General features: G+C 39.4%; 1 protein-coding gene across 5 annotated transcripts in view; it reads right to left on the bottom strand.

Annotated features, from left to right (window-relative positions):
- The window catches only part of tprb (translocated promoter region b, nuclear basket protein), a 39,201-nt gene that overhangs the window by 19,567 nt on the left and 3,195 nt on the right, over positions 1–16,439 (bottom strand). For all 5 annotated transcript variants that reach the window (XM_036140940.1, XM_036140944.1, XM_036140941.1 and 2 more), the window contains exons 4-25: positions 15,717–15,813; positions 15,504–15,607; positions 15,257–15,421; positions 14,914–15,006; positions 14,709–14,789; positions 14,546–14,633; positions 12,677–12,817; positions 12,424–12,524; positions 10,955–11,152; positions 9,666–9,773; positions 9,326–9,552; positions 9,048–9,211; positions 8,721–8,860; positions 6,376–6,524; positions 6,102–6,264; positions 4,831–4,965; positions 4,592–4,732; positions 4,287–4,455; positions 2,856–3,022; positions 2,232–2,384; positions 2,019–2,135; positions 439–642 (exon numbers count right to left, since the gene is read on the bottom strand). In XM_036140940.1, the coding sequence (XP_035996833.1) occupies positions 439–642; positions 2,019–2,135; positions 2,232–2,384; positions 2,856–3,022; positions 4,287–4,455; positions 4,592–4,732; positions 4,831–4,965; positions 6,102–6,264; positions 6,376–6,524; positions 8,721–8,860; positions 9,048–9,211; positions 9,326–9,552; positions 9,666–9,773; positions 10,955–11,152; positions 12,424–12,524; positions 12,677–12,817; positions 14,546–14,633; positions 14,709–14,789; positions 14,914–15,006; positions 15,257–15,421; positions 15,504–15,607; positions 15,717–15,813 (3,105 nt within the window). The remainder of the gene's footprint in view (positions 1–438; positions 643–2,018; positions 2,136–2,231; positions 2,385–2,855; positions 3,023–4,286; positions 4,456–4,591; positions 4,733–4,830; positions 4,966–6,101; positions 6,265–6,375; positions 6,525–8,720; positions 8,861–9,047; positions 9,212–9,325; positions 9,553–9,665; positions 9,774–10,954; positions 11,153–12,423; positions 12,525–12,676; positions 12,818–14,545; positions 14,634–14,708; positions 14,790–14,913; positions 15,007–15,256; positions 15,422–15,503; positions 15,608–15,716; positions 15,814–16,439) is intronic.

The raw sequence follows: 16,439 nt of genomic DNA, 5'->3' as shown, positions 1-16,439 counted from the left end.
TGTTATTCATATTAAATATATATATGTATATATAAGTATGTGTATATGTATATATATGTATACACATATGTAAATATATGTTTTTGTACATTGTTATTTATATATTTATAAATGTTAAACATATATATTTAAATGAATAAAATGCAAAATATTTCAGGACATGACTTTCTCAGTACTTGATATTTTTAGAACATAACATAAAAGTATATGGCATTTGACATTTTAAAAGTTTTAAGCCCCCCCTGAACATGAGAAAATCCTCGTTATTCAATGCTGCAGCGCACATATTCCCTGGTTACTGGGGGGAAATAGGGAGTACCAATATGGCGGCTGGTGGCTTCAAAGCGACTCGTTCTAACAGACGGTGATTAGCACTCCAGTGTATTATATAGCTCAGTGGTTGTAACACCGTCTTTAAACTGACTTTCACGAACCAACCTTGAGCATCTTCTCCTGCACCTCCCAGGAGACTCTGGCCTCCAGTATCTCGGCGGTGAGTCGCTGGATTTTCTCTTCCAGGTGGTGTCGCAGCTCGACGCCCTGCAGGGCCTGAGCTTTGGCGGCTTGCAGCGCCTCCACGTCAGCTGCGTGCAGCATCATCTCCCGCTCATATTTATCTTGAGCTTCAGCTGCCAGTTTAGCCTTGCAGGTAGGGGGGAGGGGAAAAAAGATTAGATGTGTTGTCATCCAAATTACATAATTGGTGCTTCGGGTTATTTCAATCAACCTTCAATTTTAATCTTAATTGAATAAGTTATAGGCAATGGAGTAATTCCACAGACAACCATCTTATTGCGTTATTTTGATGACTATTCTTCATGGTTAATGAAAACCACTGATTTTGTTATTAAGACATTATGAATATAACAGAATATCAATAAGAATTATTTTTTAATAATTAATTTCCATTTTCATGCACCCGGCTTCTTCAGTCATGACTTTCATGGATTGCTCTCCTTGACGAGGCCACAGTCCTGATTATCACGCGAGTGTAACAAATATAAACCAGTTTCAACTTGTGATTAATTAAAAACAAACACATTTTTGGATTTTCTAATTTATTGAGCTGCATCCCCGGGTTGCAATATCCTCACAGATGCATAAACCTAGGGCTGGACGATATAGAAAAAAAGCTTATCGATAAAAAAAAATGCATATTGATCGATATCGATAATTATTGAAAATATTTAAAACCATATTTTATGTGCAGCTCTGCCTGGACATTTTATGATATTCTTAAATGATTTAATTTTAATAAAGAACACAAACACAGAATTCCAATTAAACTTTTGTTTAACCAACTTTTTTTAACCATAACAGAATTTTTTTAAAGAAAAATTACTTAAGAGACCTGAGTTATGTTATTAAATACTGACAAATAATAAACTAAAGTGACCAGAAAAATTACCAAAATAAATATACCAATACCATTTTATCACAAAGAAGGGAGCCCAGTTTAGCTGCTATACCTGCTTTGTTTTGGAAGAAGCTCCGTAAGATTTCTCCCAAGATGACGCGGAGCGGCGCGGGGCTAAAACGGCTCGCGCTGCTGCGTGTGTGAGCGGCTTACATGATGAAACAAGTTGGTTACGTTGCCAGACTTTGTTTTTACCGGTTCCTTGCAAGTTTTACAAATCACTGGTTTATTTCTGTCAGGCTGGCGAACTAGTAAAACCCCGTTTTGGGACCGTTTCCTCTGCCGCTTCTTGCTGCGACATATTCACGTGCTCTGTGTTGTGGTTTGAGAGGGCGGTGCTTTGTGACGGCGTGCCTGGGTCCGCGATTACGATTGGTCGAGAGGAAGTAGTGACTATAGCATCAACTAATATGATAGGCTGAAAGGAAGGAAGGAAAACTGTCTATCGAACTTTTATCAACCCTATTTTTTCCTATCGCGCCACACGTCTATTGATCGATATATATTGTTATTGAATTATCGTCCAGCCCCACATAAACCAGTCATTCGAAAAAAAGTCCAGCTTCTGTTTGTAGGTGAACTTGTTGCTGTATCTGCTCACCTGCTCCTGGCCGTCCTGCAGAGCTTGCTGCTGCTGGGTTTCAGCTACAGCGAGCTGCTGAAGCGCCGCCTGATGGTCCGCCTGTGCACTGCTGAGACTCCTCTTCAGGTCATTAATCTAACCGACGATAAAGCACACCAGTCACATTATCCGGTATTTAATAAATAAATCATACTAATTTGGGCTGTCCAACAGTATTGATGGATGTCACACCTGCTCCTCCAGAGATGCCAGGTCTCTTCTCTTGTGTTCTCCCAAGTCTTGCTTTTCCTTCTCTGCTTCCAGGAGCTTCTCCTCCAGCGTGCAGCGCTGCTCCTCGGCTTCCTTAAAGCAAGCCTCCACCGACAAGCGAGCCTGCTCTGTCACCTGGGGGCATTTACAAGCAAGAAGTCAACCATTGGCTGTCTTCACTTTGATTTTATCAGGCTTCCACACATGGAAAAGTCAAAATGTTTCCCTTTGCCCTAGAAATCTACGCTTTATTTGTATATCTAGACTAACTTACAATATCACGATCAAAAAGAAATGTTTCGATTCATAATGTGAAATGGGCTGTTTAGACACCGCTACTTGTTTCCATACTTTGCACAGTCATAAAATCTTTTTAAACAATTTAAAGTATTGTGGGGCAGCTGTCTGAGGCTGCTTTTAAGGCCAAGTGCTTTTCCATCACACGTCTTTTTTGGCAGAAAAATAAAGTGGTTAAATGAATAAACGAAATTACTCTGTAACTTGTTTTACGGCGATGGCCCATGGCAAAACATGTAAGCAGTGAACTATTTATGAACCGAGAGGCTCATAAACTGGTGGCGGGTTGCGTCTGAAGAGCATCCTGACCTGTTTCTCCGTCTCCAGGGACTCCTCTAAGCTTTGAGCCATGGCTCTGTACTGCTCCATGCTGGCGGTGGCGGCCCTCAGGCTCTCCGCCAGCTCCTCTGCTCGGGTTTCGGCCAGCTGCAGGCGGTCTTTGAGGTCCTCCCTCTCTTGATCTGAGCCCTGCAGGCCTGCAACAAGACGGAACAGCTTGAGGCGCGTACGTTGCGACTAAAGGAAAACCCGCTCCATGTCGGAGTCTTTAAAGCAGGGGTGTCAAACATACGGCCCGTGGGCCGGATCCGCCCCGCCGAACAATTTAGTCCGGCCCTGTGGCTAAATGCATTATCATTATATAAAAAAAAAAATAAATAAATAAATAATAAATAATAAATAAATAAATTCCCAGTGTCCTGTCTGGCAATGTGGCAATAAGAATTGTTGTCTTAATGCCAAAAAGAGCTCATTAGATTTGACTTTCACAAGTGGAGCAGTACTGCTTTTGTCAGTGCTCCGCTTGATTTATGAATGTGAATAGTTTTATTATGATTCATGCGGGGAATATCTCAAATGATATGGACACTACAATGGGAAAGTAGGAGAGGAAAGGAAGAACAAGAAGAAAAAAAAACTAAAGGTGAAAGAAAGAGGAGATAAAAGGAAGAGAATGATAAAAAAAATTATTGAAAAAAACATGTACTTTGTTTAATTGAAAATATGCAGTTCCTATATTGTCCACGAGGGGCGCTGTGTTTTAATTAGCAGATTAAGCTTCAGGTGTGGAAAAATTTAAATAATTTCTTAATTTTTATCAGTTTGATGTATTTTGTCATGTAGGACGGTGTTTTGAAGTTCAAAAAAATGTGAATAAATGTTTTTCAACATTGTACAATCACTGATCAGTTATTATGCATAATGCCCAAGTAAATGTTTAACTGAGTAAAAGTATTGTTGAAATTGCACATACTTTTCTTAAAAACGCTGAGGTTATTCATGATATATTGTGTAAAAGTGAAATTAATTTAATATAAAAATCAACAACAAGTCCACATTTATTAGTCCACTATTTAATCTTGCAATGAGTTTACTCGTGTGGCCCTCTTGAGATCAGATTAAGCTGTATGCGGCCCCTAAACCAAAATGAGTTTGACACCCCTGCTTTAAAGACATTGTGGCTGAAACGTGTCGTAGATGGCTTTTTCAAAAAATCCAGAACTGGGGCATCTGAACGCCTAAGACCGGGTTAAACCACAACAACGTGGACGCATGTAAAAGAACAGTAAAACTGTTTTAATAGGATTCCTTGCACGCACAGTCTGTGTAATCTGAAAGCTAACCAATTGACTGCTTCATTCCAGCTGACTTTGTAACAACGAAAAACAGTGCGAGTATGCCGTAAACAACGCAAGTTTCCAGATCTGCTGCTTGTTTCTGGTTAGCAGTATTTGAGCCAACCTCTGATGATGGGTGTGGACGGAGAGCTCAGCGTATGGCGTGCTTCGGTGCGGCCCTGCTGCATCCGCAGAGCGTTCAGCTCCAGTTCGGCAGCGTTCAGCAGCTCCTTGGTTTTCTGGTGTAGGGCTACCTGCGTCTCCAGCTGCCTCTTGACCTCCATCAGTTGGATCTGCACATTTAAAAAATAAAATAAAATACCAAAAAGGTCAAAGAAATTACCCATTTGTCTGTCTGTGTAAAGGCCTCATGTCCAAACATGTGACATCAGTCATTCATTGTTGAAAAGAGCATCAACATGATTTTACTTCTTGGTTCCTGCTGCTTAGGTGGCGCTGTTCCACTTCCTGCTCGAGCCTCTTCTGAAGCTGGGAGATCTGTTGCTCTTGCTTTTCGATCTGGCCGTTAAGACGCTGACGAGCATCGGCCTCAGACCGCTCCAGAGTGGCCTGAAGGACAGAGCCGTGAACATTTTGAGCTTCTGTTACGTGATTTTTTTCCCCCCTCTCCATCAGAAGGCAAAACTAAATCTAGATCTCTAAGTTACTTGAATGGCCTGGAGATTGGTCAGCAGCAGGTTCTGGCTCTGCTGCTGGGTCACAGCCGTCTCTTTCTCCTGGTTCAGCCTGGATTCCACCAGCTTCAGCATGTCTCTCTCCTTGCGCAGGTTCTCAGCCTGACCCTAAAAATCACAAAATGACTTAAAGTAGCAGGATCTCTACGGGCAACTTGATTTGCTTAAGAAACCGTGGCAAGTAAGTAAGATGTTCATAATCATGAAATGTGAATGAATAAAACTTTCGACATGTTTCACAAAAGGCCTAAAATTTAAAACATTTACATTTATTCACCCCCGTTTACTCTGACCTCTCCAGATAACATTTTGTGCAATCAATTATATTTTCAATCCACCTAAGTAGTAAACTGAATCCATCTCAGGTGGTACGTCATAATAAACATATGTATAAGTAGTACAAGTGTGGCTTTTATAAAAAAGAACCAACAAGGAAGTCACAGGGTTCCTACAGCATAAGACAAGTTAAATGTAAGACTTTTTAAGACTTTTTAATGCCACTCGAAATAAAAAGTTAAGACCAACTTGACGATAAACAAGATAAACCTGGTTGCGACAACTTCACCCAAATGTTTATTTTAACATAAACCATTACTTTCTGGCCCAGTAGACATGTTTAAAATATAGGAAGAAAGCTAAAAACACACAAATTACAGATATATTTTTAACAACTACTGAACTGAATTCACAAACTTTGTTTTGTTCCCTACTAAAATAAACTATAAATCAATTTTAAAAACCACAACATAATCAGTGCCAACTCTTTTTCGCAGCTATGGTCCGGCCGCAACAGTTTTTATTGGTTCCGCTATCGGGACGGAACCAATAATGGTTACATTGAGCCGTTTGGTAAATAAAAAAATATATAATTGTGTCAATTATTTTACTGTTTGGTAAGGATTACAAAAATAAAATACTATTTATGACCTGGTAACAATTTTAAGACCTAAAAAAGATTGATTTAAGACATTTTAATGCTAATTAAGGCCTTAGTTTTATATTACAGTATTCAATGCCTTTTAATACTTTTTAAGGATCCGCGGGAACCCTGAGTCAGGAAGATCGACTGGCAATTTACCACAAGCCTTCAAAGTGGGAAGTTAAATGTGTGGAAGACGAAAACTGGACTTTCTAAATAAAACACATTGTAGTTTGTGGTTGTGTGATGCGACACAATGAGGAAAATGTTTATGGGGTATGAAGATCTCTGCAGGTCACGTTTGTTAGATGACAGGCTAGCGAACCTCAGTCATGTTGAGCTTCTCCTTTGCAGCTTTCAGATCCTCATTCAGGGTGTGGACAGTCTGCTCAAGTTTCTGTGCGGCTGCCGCCATCTTCTGTTCTTTCTCTCGCAGTGCGGCGATCTCTTTCCTGTAGCCCTCCACGTTATCCTGCAGCATCTCATACCTGCAGGTTCAGAGACAGGAGTCAGGAGAAACCAATGTTTCTGCAGAAATCAAAATGCATTTTCTAAACAATTCACAGGAACTACATCTGCATCCCTACGATGGGTTTTACCTCTTTGATGCAAACTCTAGCTGAGTTGAGATTTTGGCATTTTGAGAGTGGAGGTCAGTGAGCTGCTCCTGCAGCTTCTCGTTCTGCTCGTTCATCGCCTTGTCACTCTCCAGCCGCTCCTTCTTATAGGAGGAGAACACTTCCTGCAACTGCACACACAGAAAGACAAATTTATTTACATTCATAAAGTCATGGCTTATGATGATTTTTTCCCCCCTTTTATTTTGTTTTTTTTAGGTCAAAAGTCAAATTAAAAGTAAAAATTTAATTAAAAGTAGCGTGAGCGTTCATATAAGACGTGTTTTTGCAGTTCTCTTTTGAAGAATCCCCAAAATGTCTGATTTAGCAATAATGATTCTTTGTTTATCTGTATGTTAGAAAAGTAGGATTAAAAAAACAACAACATTTTGACCAACTTTTCTTTGCAAAAAAGTAAAAGGTCACGGCTAGTGGGTTGTAAACTGTCTAGTGTGGAATAATCTTTATAGTGAACAGCGCCATCTGGTGGCCATCCTACAACCATTTCTCAACGCGACTATTCGCCTAATTACAGTGAATAATACTGGGTTCCTTTAGACTTTTTAGGTAATTAAAATAAAAACTTTTCAAGTTTTTTTCCCCTCATGTGTTTTTATAAGATTCTGTACATTTGAGAACAAAACATTCAGCTTCTTGGGTTTGATTGTCTTCATTTTCCACAATTACTCATGTTGATTTTAAACTTGGCAAAGTAACAAAGGTCCATTTTGGTGATTTTTGCATCTGAAGCCACTTAGATCGGCTGTAGTTTGCCATCTATAACACTTCCAGCTATCTTATCTGGCCTGGATTATTCCATTAAATGTAGATTCTTGACATAGCACTTGGTTGTTGGTCCCTCCTTTAGTTCGGGGCAAAATTAACCCCCTTTTTTTTTAAACTTGTGATGGGTCAAATCAAAGATAATGTCATTTGTTTAAACGCCTCCTGGAAATGAAATTTCTTTATATTTTGGATAATAGGATAATGAATTAAGCATGGAAAAATTTCTCTCAAAAAGTTACAAGTGAGAGATTCAGCAAGTTTTGGAGTTAATGTAAGACTTTTTCCAACAACCACATCAAATTTAAATGCAAGCTTGAATTAGAAACTATCGTATTTTTCAGTCTATAAGTCACTTTTCCCCCCCCTAGTTTGGTCGATCCTGCAACTTAGTCAGGTGCGACTTATACATCAACTTAAAATGGTAAATTATATTGACCAACATGAACAGAGTCTTAAGCATTACCGTTTATAGCTGCAAGACGGCGTTCTAGGCTTGTCAAAACTATCTCATGATTTTTAACATGAACTTATAGACAACAAAGACTTAACACATGTTTGTATGTTGTTTCACTGTTTCAGTCTGCATTCATGCTGCAGAATGTTGTGTGGTGCAGCTCAAAGGGTCCAGACCGTGACAGAACCCTCTTATTTGGCTGTCCATGAAGCTAATAACAGCTAGCGCTAGCTTACAGCTCTGTTGTCCAGGCGGTTTACAACTTCACTGATGCATGTGAGCTTTATGTCGCTCTCAAACATCCGTGTCGTACTGTTAGCTTAGCACCTAGCACCGCTTTGCTCACAGTCTAATTCCAGCGTAACGGGCCGGTATGCTGGAATGCGCTGACGAGAACTTTCCTGGTTGGAGTTGGTGGCTTGTTACGCTAATTTACCTCATTCAACCTCCCAGGTATGTTTCACGTTATTCAGCTGATTGTGGATACTGCTGTGTAATTTATTAAATTGGTTTACCAGATTAAATGTCAGTTATTTAGTCTTGGATTGTGTGAAATACATGTCTAAATAAATGTGTATAGTCCCGTGTGACTGATATGTTTTTCCCCCTTTGTGACGCATTTTTTTGACTGATGGGACTTATATTCCAGAGTGAATTATAGTCCAAAAAACAAAACAGTTTCGTATATTACACAGTAACAAACTAATAATTTAATTTAAATAAAACATTCTGTTTTCTGTGCCCAGCTGTGTTGTGTAATACATTGTTTTTACAGACATAATTTACACACTAGACAGCTCCTTTAGGTTTATTGATGACAGGGTTTAGGCAACGGTTAAAATCCCTTTATAGAAAAAAAACCCATTGGGGAGAGGCTGTCATTTTAGCTCTAAATAAACCAACAACAGGCCCGTTTCAGGAGCTGAATCCTTTCACAGGTTATCAGCTGCACGCTGTAATGACAATCATGATTTGATCCAGATGGTCGTGCCGACCCATCCAACGCCGTTTTGAATCAAACCAACAATGTTTTGATCAGTAAAATGTGAATGCAAACGCATCTGAGTTTTATTCTGACTTCAGTCACCTGTCGCAAAGCTGCTTTGGCCTCCAGAGCCTCAGCAGACTCAGTCATAGCCACGAGTGCGGCGGGGGTTCCTGTGGTGGGAGTGGTTGCCGGTGACCGCCGAGGGGTAGACGTCAGAGAAAACTCCTCCGGCGGGGTTCCTAAAGGGCGAGCAACCATGCATTCAGACACAAGTAGCCATAACACTAAAATATAAAAGGCAGAGTTAGCCGACATTTTTAGGAGTTTGAGTAAACCGAAAGGCTGGGAACAAAATTAGATTTAAATCGGGAGTTAAAAACCAGGACCTGATGCAGCGGTGGAGGTGTTGAGCGGTTATTGCCTCACCTGGCTGAGGGAAGGCCACTCCTGTTGCCTGAGCCAGCAGCACACGGTACATGTCCCTCTGCCTCACGATGGACTCCGTCATCTTTATCTGCTGGCTGCGCTGCTCCTTCAGGGACTCCAGCTCAGCCTGGGCTTTCATCAAACTCTGCTCCAGCTCCACGCGCCTTTAAACAACACGCCATGTAGAATTTAGAATAAAACCATATCTGGGGTAATATCTGTGAAGATATTAAAAGAAACAAACACGAAAAAGGCAACCGGTATAATATTGGATGTACCTATTGCCAGTGCTCTCCTGCTCTTCTTTCTCTTGGGCGTCGCTCAGCTCCCTCAGGGCCACAAGAAGTCTCTGGTTTTGCTTTTGGAGCTCCTCCACGCTGCGGAAGGTCACCAGGTGTTGGCTGATCACCTCAGACGTGCTGCTGATGTCAGCGGAGCTCACGTCCTCCTCCTGAAGCACGTGGTTTCCACGGGCCTCCTCCAGCTCGATGAGCAGCACTCGCACCTAGCGGGACAAATCATGCACTTAGGCTCAATTTTCAGGCATTTCATGATTTAATCTGCAAGGAAAATGTAAAAGAAAAAATTAATACAGGGCTGAAGAGAGCTTGAGCCTACCTGTAGAGCCATGTCAGCCACCTGGAGTTCGTATCTCTGATTGTCTCTTTCCAGGACAGTGGATCGCTTATTAGCTTCATCCGACTCGTTCTGCAGACGGTGAACCTCCTACGTAGCAAAATATGCACAAATTACCTTTAAAACCCCCAATACTATCAGAACTGGGCAAAAGTTATACCAACTCTTGAGCTTTTCCACATTTTGTCACATCACAATAAATGATTTCACTGGGATTTTATGTGATAGAGCGACACAACGCAGTGACTGATTATGTAATCAAAGGAAAAGGATCCAAGGTTTTCTTTAAAATCAAAAGTGAGGCCTGACTTTGCATTCAAAGTCTCACTTGCAGTTTACAGCAAGCCCTGCAGGAGGCACGGCAAACATGGACAGCAAGATGGTCTGGTCAGAGGAGACCGTAACTGAATTTTGTGGCATATTTAAAAAAAAACAAAAACATTCACTCTGGATGCACCATCTCCATGGTGAAACATGGCGGCAGCATCATCGCTCCACAACAATTCTTCATAACTCTGGCTAAAAAAGATTGAGACCAAACTAATGTTTTTAAATATAGATATAACAACAAATGAAGGTTGTAGCTGTTTTTTCTATTGGAATAATTGCAGCGTAGCAGATATTTTGCAATAAAAATCTATCCTTCTTGTCATCGGGAAGCAAACTGTTTTTTTTTTTTTTTTTTTGCATGTTTTTACTCCAATATCGAAAAAGAAAATGTCCTATTTTTGCTCATGTTTTTTGTTTTTCTTCCACAAAGTAGAAAAAAAGTTATGGTTCTTTAAAAGTGGGGGGAAAAAATCCTGTTGCAGACACTTATGTTGCCTGTTTTTGAAAAACCATGTAACATTTTTGGCTCTAAACGACTTATTTAGCTGGACCGAGGGCAGAAATGGTTCTTAGGGTTGGTCTCATGATGCTTTTCAGCAGTAGGGGCAGCTGAGTCAGGGGGTGGGAATAAAGGGTCCGACTACAAATGTACACCACTCAAGGTTTTCTTTGGGTCAAAAATGTTTCCATCCACAATAAAGCACCACTGTGTTGGTCTATCACAATAAATCTCACTAAAATACATTCAAGCTTGCAGTTCTAATATGAAAACAAACATGAAGCTCTAAGCGGTATGAATAATTATGCTAGGCACTGGTTCACTGAATGTCATATTAATCAAACAATTCAACTTTTAATATTTTTAACCTCTTTGTCAAAAAGGTATCAGAAGTAATGTGATGAAATAAGCCTAAAACGAACCCCATGCCAACGTCACATACCTTAATGGCCTGCTCTAATTTGGCCGACAGACTGGCCACGGACTTCTGCATGCGCTCATGCTCGTCCCTTTGCCGCTTCAGCATGGGGGCTTTGGCTTCAACCTCCTGCACGATGTCATCCAGGTACTTGTTGACCCGCTTGTTCTCCAGCCGCTCCAGCTGCAGCTGCTCCTGGCTCTCCAGATACGCCGTGTACAACTGGAGACACACGACCCGAGTCAAACATGTCGAGAAAGCCGCTGTTTGGCGACGTTATTTAAAGGTTATCACAATGTCAATTCAAAGCCTCTTCAAACTAGATTCTTTGGTCAATTTTCAGTAAACCCGGACATGGCTGCGGTTTACCGTCAGGACCTGAAGACTAAAATGATTTATTTGTTTTTATTTATTACAGGTAATTTATTTTCATGTCATCTCTTGCTATGAGCTCTTCTTCACATTGTTTAATCATCTCAGTGTCAAGAAACCATTATAATAGTTTCTCGTCTCAATGTCTTGAGCTAATGCTGTCTCAATCCTTTTTTGGAGTGAGAACCGTTTTATTATAATACGGAAATATCCAGATTAGGGCTGGGTAATATATCGAAATTTAAAAAAAATGGCGAGATTTTAAAAAAAAGAAACAAGATGAGACTATATAGTTTATATCCAGATAGTCTATGTTGGATTATAATCATACATTTATGTATCCCTGTAGGTTATTTTTCAGCTCGTTCTCATATTTATCTATAGCTGTTTGTGAAGAATATTGCCTGTGAGACATTTGGGATAAGGCTTTGATTCAGAGACGCCTTTTTATAATTACCTTATGAAAAGAAAAACATATCAAGATAAATATTGTATATCTGCATTCAGCCTAAAAAATACTGATACTATAATTTTAGGTCCATATCGCCACGCCCTAACCAACATCATAAGGATGTTTTGTCCTGACAAGTTTCCTTCAAATAGCATCTTGAGATAACGAACTTAAGATCTAATCGCCATGATAAGTTTCATTTCTTTAAAACACAAATACCAAGACCGAGCTTGTATCGTCATTATAACCGTTTCTCATCTCGAGATAATGAGCTATGACTTAGTCAAAGTTTTATTTTGTTACGTCAACAAGGAGCTCTTTACTTTATGATGTAAAACATATTTTTACTCTTGCCATGTTAAGATAAGATCTTAAGCTTATTTTGTGATTAGATTAATCTATTTTCCAAGACAATTGTAATTGTGACGCCATTTTGTCTCAATAACAGCTTGAAACAAACTGCACCACTTTTGAAAGTTATACAATATGAAAATCACAAGCAGTTTTTGACAAAATATTAAAAGTCAGACATTTATATAGTTTGTAAATACAAATGTTTTCTACACTTCTTTCTATTTTTAAATCAAGAAAAAGCTGAAACCAAATGTCCTGTTTTAAGACTCGCGGAAACGACATCAGCGGTTAAAATGATGTCCTACAATCTGCTCACCTCAGTCAGCTTCATGCCGGGTTTTATTTTGGACACAGCAGCTGCTGTTGGTGACATTGTTGTTATTTGGTCCTCGGCCAGAGCTGCCGCACCAGCAGGTCCTGGTCAGAAAGAAGAAACAAAAACAGCAAATCATCGTACGTTTGACTTGTGAAACATCCCAAGAAGATTTGCTGAGTGTTTCAAGCGAATCTGTGAATAAAAGCAAAGTTACTTTCAAAAATAAAGAAAAACAAAATTTAACAAAACTGACCTCTGAGTTTAGAAGTCGACAGAAGGTCGTTGGCGTTGTCCAGCTCTTTCTCAAGGCTTTGGATCCTTTCTTTTAACTCAATAACAGTTTTTTCCGCAGCACCGTTCCTCTCCTGCAGCTTTTCCTCAAGAATCTTATTGGCTAAAGTTGACAAAGAATTTAAGACGTTTCAGAATTGCCCTTCAGTTTAAACTGTTCTTTTTGGGGAGATTATACAATGGGAAGCTTAGATTTACATCGGCTGGGATATTTGTTTGGAGACATTTCAAAACCATTTCATATTCCAGGCTCATCATGTTAAACAGATGTACTTTATTTCTGCACTTTGCCCAGGTTGTGTAAGAAGACCCATGCTGTCACCCTATCAAAATAGAAAATTATGTCCAATCTTATGTCTATTTGCAGGCCAATTCAAACGTTTTCTCCAGAAAGGTTTATTTCCCTGACATGACAAAGAGTGAGGCTACTCTATTCACAGTACCAATTGTTTATATATACATTTGCAATACCGTACTTTAACTGTAATATCCAATTACCTTCCACTGCACTTTAATTTAAATAGCTTCTGTCCAAACTCTACTCATTTTATAGTAATAGCTACCTGTATATCATGCTCACAATTCTGCCTATAGTAATAGCCACCTTTACATATATTCATAGTACATGTAAACTCTGTTATAATAATCATCTGTATATTATGCTATTGTACATATCTGTAAAACTCCACCTGTAATATCCACCTGTATATTATATTCGGTACATATCCAGCTGTAAATTTAGTTCACAATACTAGTTATCTATATATTATACTCACAGGACAAACCAATCAGTAAAATTCTGTCTATAATAGTATCCATCTCTATATTTATTCAGTACATATCCATGTCCTGTACATATGGAACCATTGTTTATCCTGCACTTGCTGCTATTGCACTTATGGTTAGACCTAAACTGCATTTCGTTGCCTTGTACCTGTATAATGACAATAAAGTTGAATCTAACCTAATCAATGATAAGAAGAATGGAGAAGTCGAGGTGGTGTTTAAGACGCCAAACACCGGACCTAATGCTGTGCACAGTGGTGGCAGCGTAATGCTGTGGGTCTGTTCTACTGCCAGTGGCAAATGACACTGCAGAAAGTGATGGAACAACATAGAAAGAGGACTACCACCCAAATTCTTCACCTTCAGTTGAAATCAATAGAAACTCAGACCCAAATAAGTTTTGAAGAAAACAATAATGTCAAACAGACATCAAAACTGGTTTTGGAAGCAGAATATAACAAAACTCCTGGTCTCCAAAAATTACCATTAGTGTCGTTATACTTGCACCGGAGAGCACGCGCTCCCAAAAGTAGACAGATACCAAACAAGAAGCAATGTTTAAACCAACCACAAAACAAAATAAAGCATCTGTGGGGTTTTTTAACGCCCCCAGAGTTGTGAGGACTGCAGCACTCACTCTCCAGTGAGTAGCAACTATAACTCCTGCTCTGAGTCCAGTTATGGAAAATAGTCTAAGCGCTTCAGGCCAACAAGATTTATCAACAGTGTTTAAAAGCCTGTTCCGTTTGACGAAAAAATAAAATAAAAATGCATTTAAATTGACTCTGCAAAGAAGAGAAGACAAATAGTTGGCCAAAACTGAACCAGAAATAATGGATTAAAAAAAATCCACAGTAAAACCAATGTCGCCCAATTTTAGTTCAGAAAAATAAATGATTAATGATTCAACACATAAAGAAAAAGGCTCAATTAAGCAATTAACCCCCCCCCCTAACCCTCAACAAAAAAAGAAAAAGAAAAAAAGAAACCAAGTCTTGGCTTTATCGACTTATTGAAAGTTTGGACTGAAACTCTCAGCTTTTACCTTCTCCTGCATCTTTCAGCAGTTTATGTAGTTCGTCCACAGCCTGACTCAACTCCTGGCTTTTTGCTTCAGAGTCAGCAGCTGCGCCCTGTCAGAAGATGTGAAGCGTTACCCTTAATGAACTCCACAATGGAGCAAAGGTTGCTTTCATGCATGTCCATACCTTGTATAAATTAGAGAGTTTAATGTTAGCATTCAGCTCGTTTCGAAACTTCTCCTCCATGACGGCCTGTTGCTCCTTTGCCTGAAATAAATGTTAAAAAGCAGCTAAATGAATCAACAGTCCAAAAATAATGGATATATTTCATATTAGTCTAATAAAAACTGCAATGGGAGCTTCAAATCACACAAATTATAAACGCATATACTTCTTTCAGTTTGATGATCATGTCTTCGTTTTGCTTTTGAAGATGCTCATTGGAGGTTTTCATACTGGCCACTTGATCTTGGAGTTTGGTTAACTGCAAATCAAAAATTATATTAATAAACTGGATAAAAAAAGCTAATAATGACTGGCAATTCAATTCAGTTTTATTTATAGAGTCAATTCACAACACAGGTCATCTCGAGGCACTTTACAACACACCGAAGTACCAACGGCTCAGACAGCTGAGATTTAAACCACTTACTGTGTTTTTAATGGGACGTATAAGGTTATTTTTAACCCTGATATAAAATTTTTCTACTTGTAAATAAAGAAAAAGAACCCACCTCATCTTCCTTATTCTCCAGCGTGCATTTCAGCTCCAGGATTTCATTCCCCTTTTGCCTGGACAGGGAGAGCACCTCATCCGTCTTTGCCTTCAGTTCCTCTTTAAACCAAGACATCTGGCCCTGCAGCAGCTCCTTCTCTTGTTCCATACGCTTCTCCTTATACTGGAGATACAAACGGCTCCGATCAATAGCTCGCTCATGAGGTAACACTCACACAGACAAAAAAAACTGCTTGAAAACTCACTTTGATGTTTACTTCCGCAGTTTCAAGTTCATCCAACTTCATCTGCAGACCCATCTTAGAAGTGTTGGCTTCCACTAATTTATCATTCAGCTGCCTCAGGTCATCTAAAAGAACAAAAAAAAAAAAAAAAAAAAAAAAAAACTCAGCTAAATGTAAATTTTTAAAATGCACTGAAATAATTAAAAAGGTCCAGTTATGTGATTCTATTCCTACCATTTAAATTCTCTATTTCCTGAGATCTCCTTTCCAGTGTCCTCACGAGTTCCCGCTTTTCTGCCTCCAACTCCTCTTTGGCTCTTGAAAGCAAAGTCTAAAAAGAAACAATGGAGGTATTTAGTGCAACGCATGGTGGCGGACAAGTTTTGAAATAAATTAGAAAGCACGGTAACAGATCTGCAGCCGTTTCGTCTGTACACACATTCAACAGTTATTCATAACGTAGGAGGACTTTTAAAATTCTCCAAAAAAAAAAAAAAATGGTCTAGCCAGTCAGAGCATAGACAGACGCCATTTTGGTCAATAATACTTTGCACAGAGGTGCAGGTGTGGTTGTCTGGCATAATTGGTCTGGTAAAATAAAAAGAAAAGGTTAAATCTGAAAGTATGTAGGTTGTGTCCCCCCCAACAGAACACGCAAAGCAACACAACATACATTGTGAGTCTGACTAGAGAATATGGCAGATTACCACTAGCCATTAGGTGGTTTCCTGTATCAAGGCACACCAAGGTTTTACAAAATCACTGCTGACATGAATGGCTTTACACCCACTATCCAACAAAGTGCTGCACAATGCCGGTCAGCTGGGTGACAAAACAGACGGGTTGAGCTGTTTGGAACGACTTCAGATTGTAAAAGTGCAATGTCATCATTCCATCACTCCACAGTGGGAATAACTGCTGTTTTTCCTGTTTTTAAGGCACTTAAATCATGTTATA

Source organism: Fundulus heteroclitus, chromosome 9, assembly GCF_011125445.2.
Source record: "Fundulus heteroclitus isolate FHET01 chromosome 9, MU-UCD_Fhet_4.1, whole genome shotgun sequence".
Taxonomy (NCBI): domain Eukaryota; kingdom Metazoa; phylum Chordata; class Actinopteri; order Cyprinodontiformes; family Fundulidae; genus Fundulus; species Fundulus heteroclitus.
This window is presented reverse-complemented; position numbering and strand designations above follow the sequence as displayed.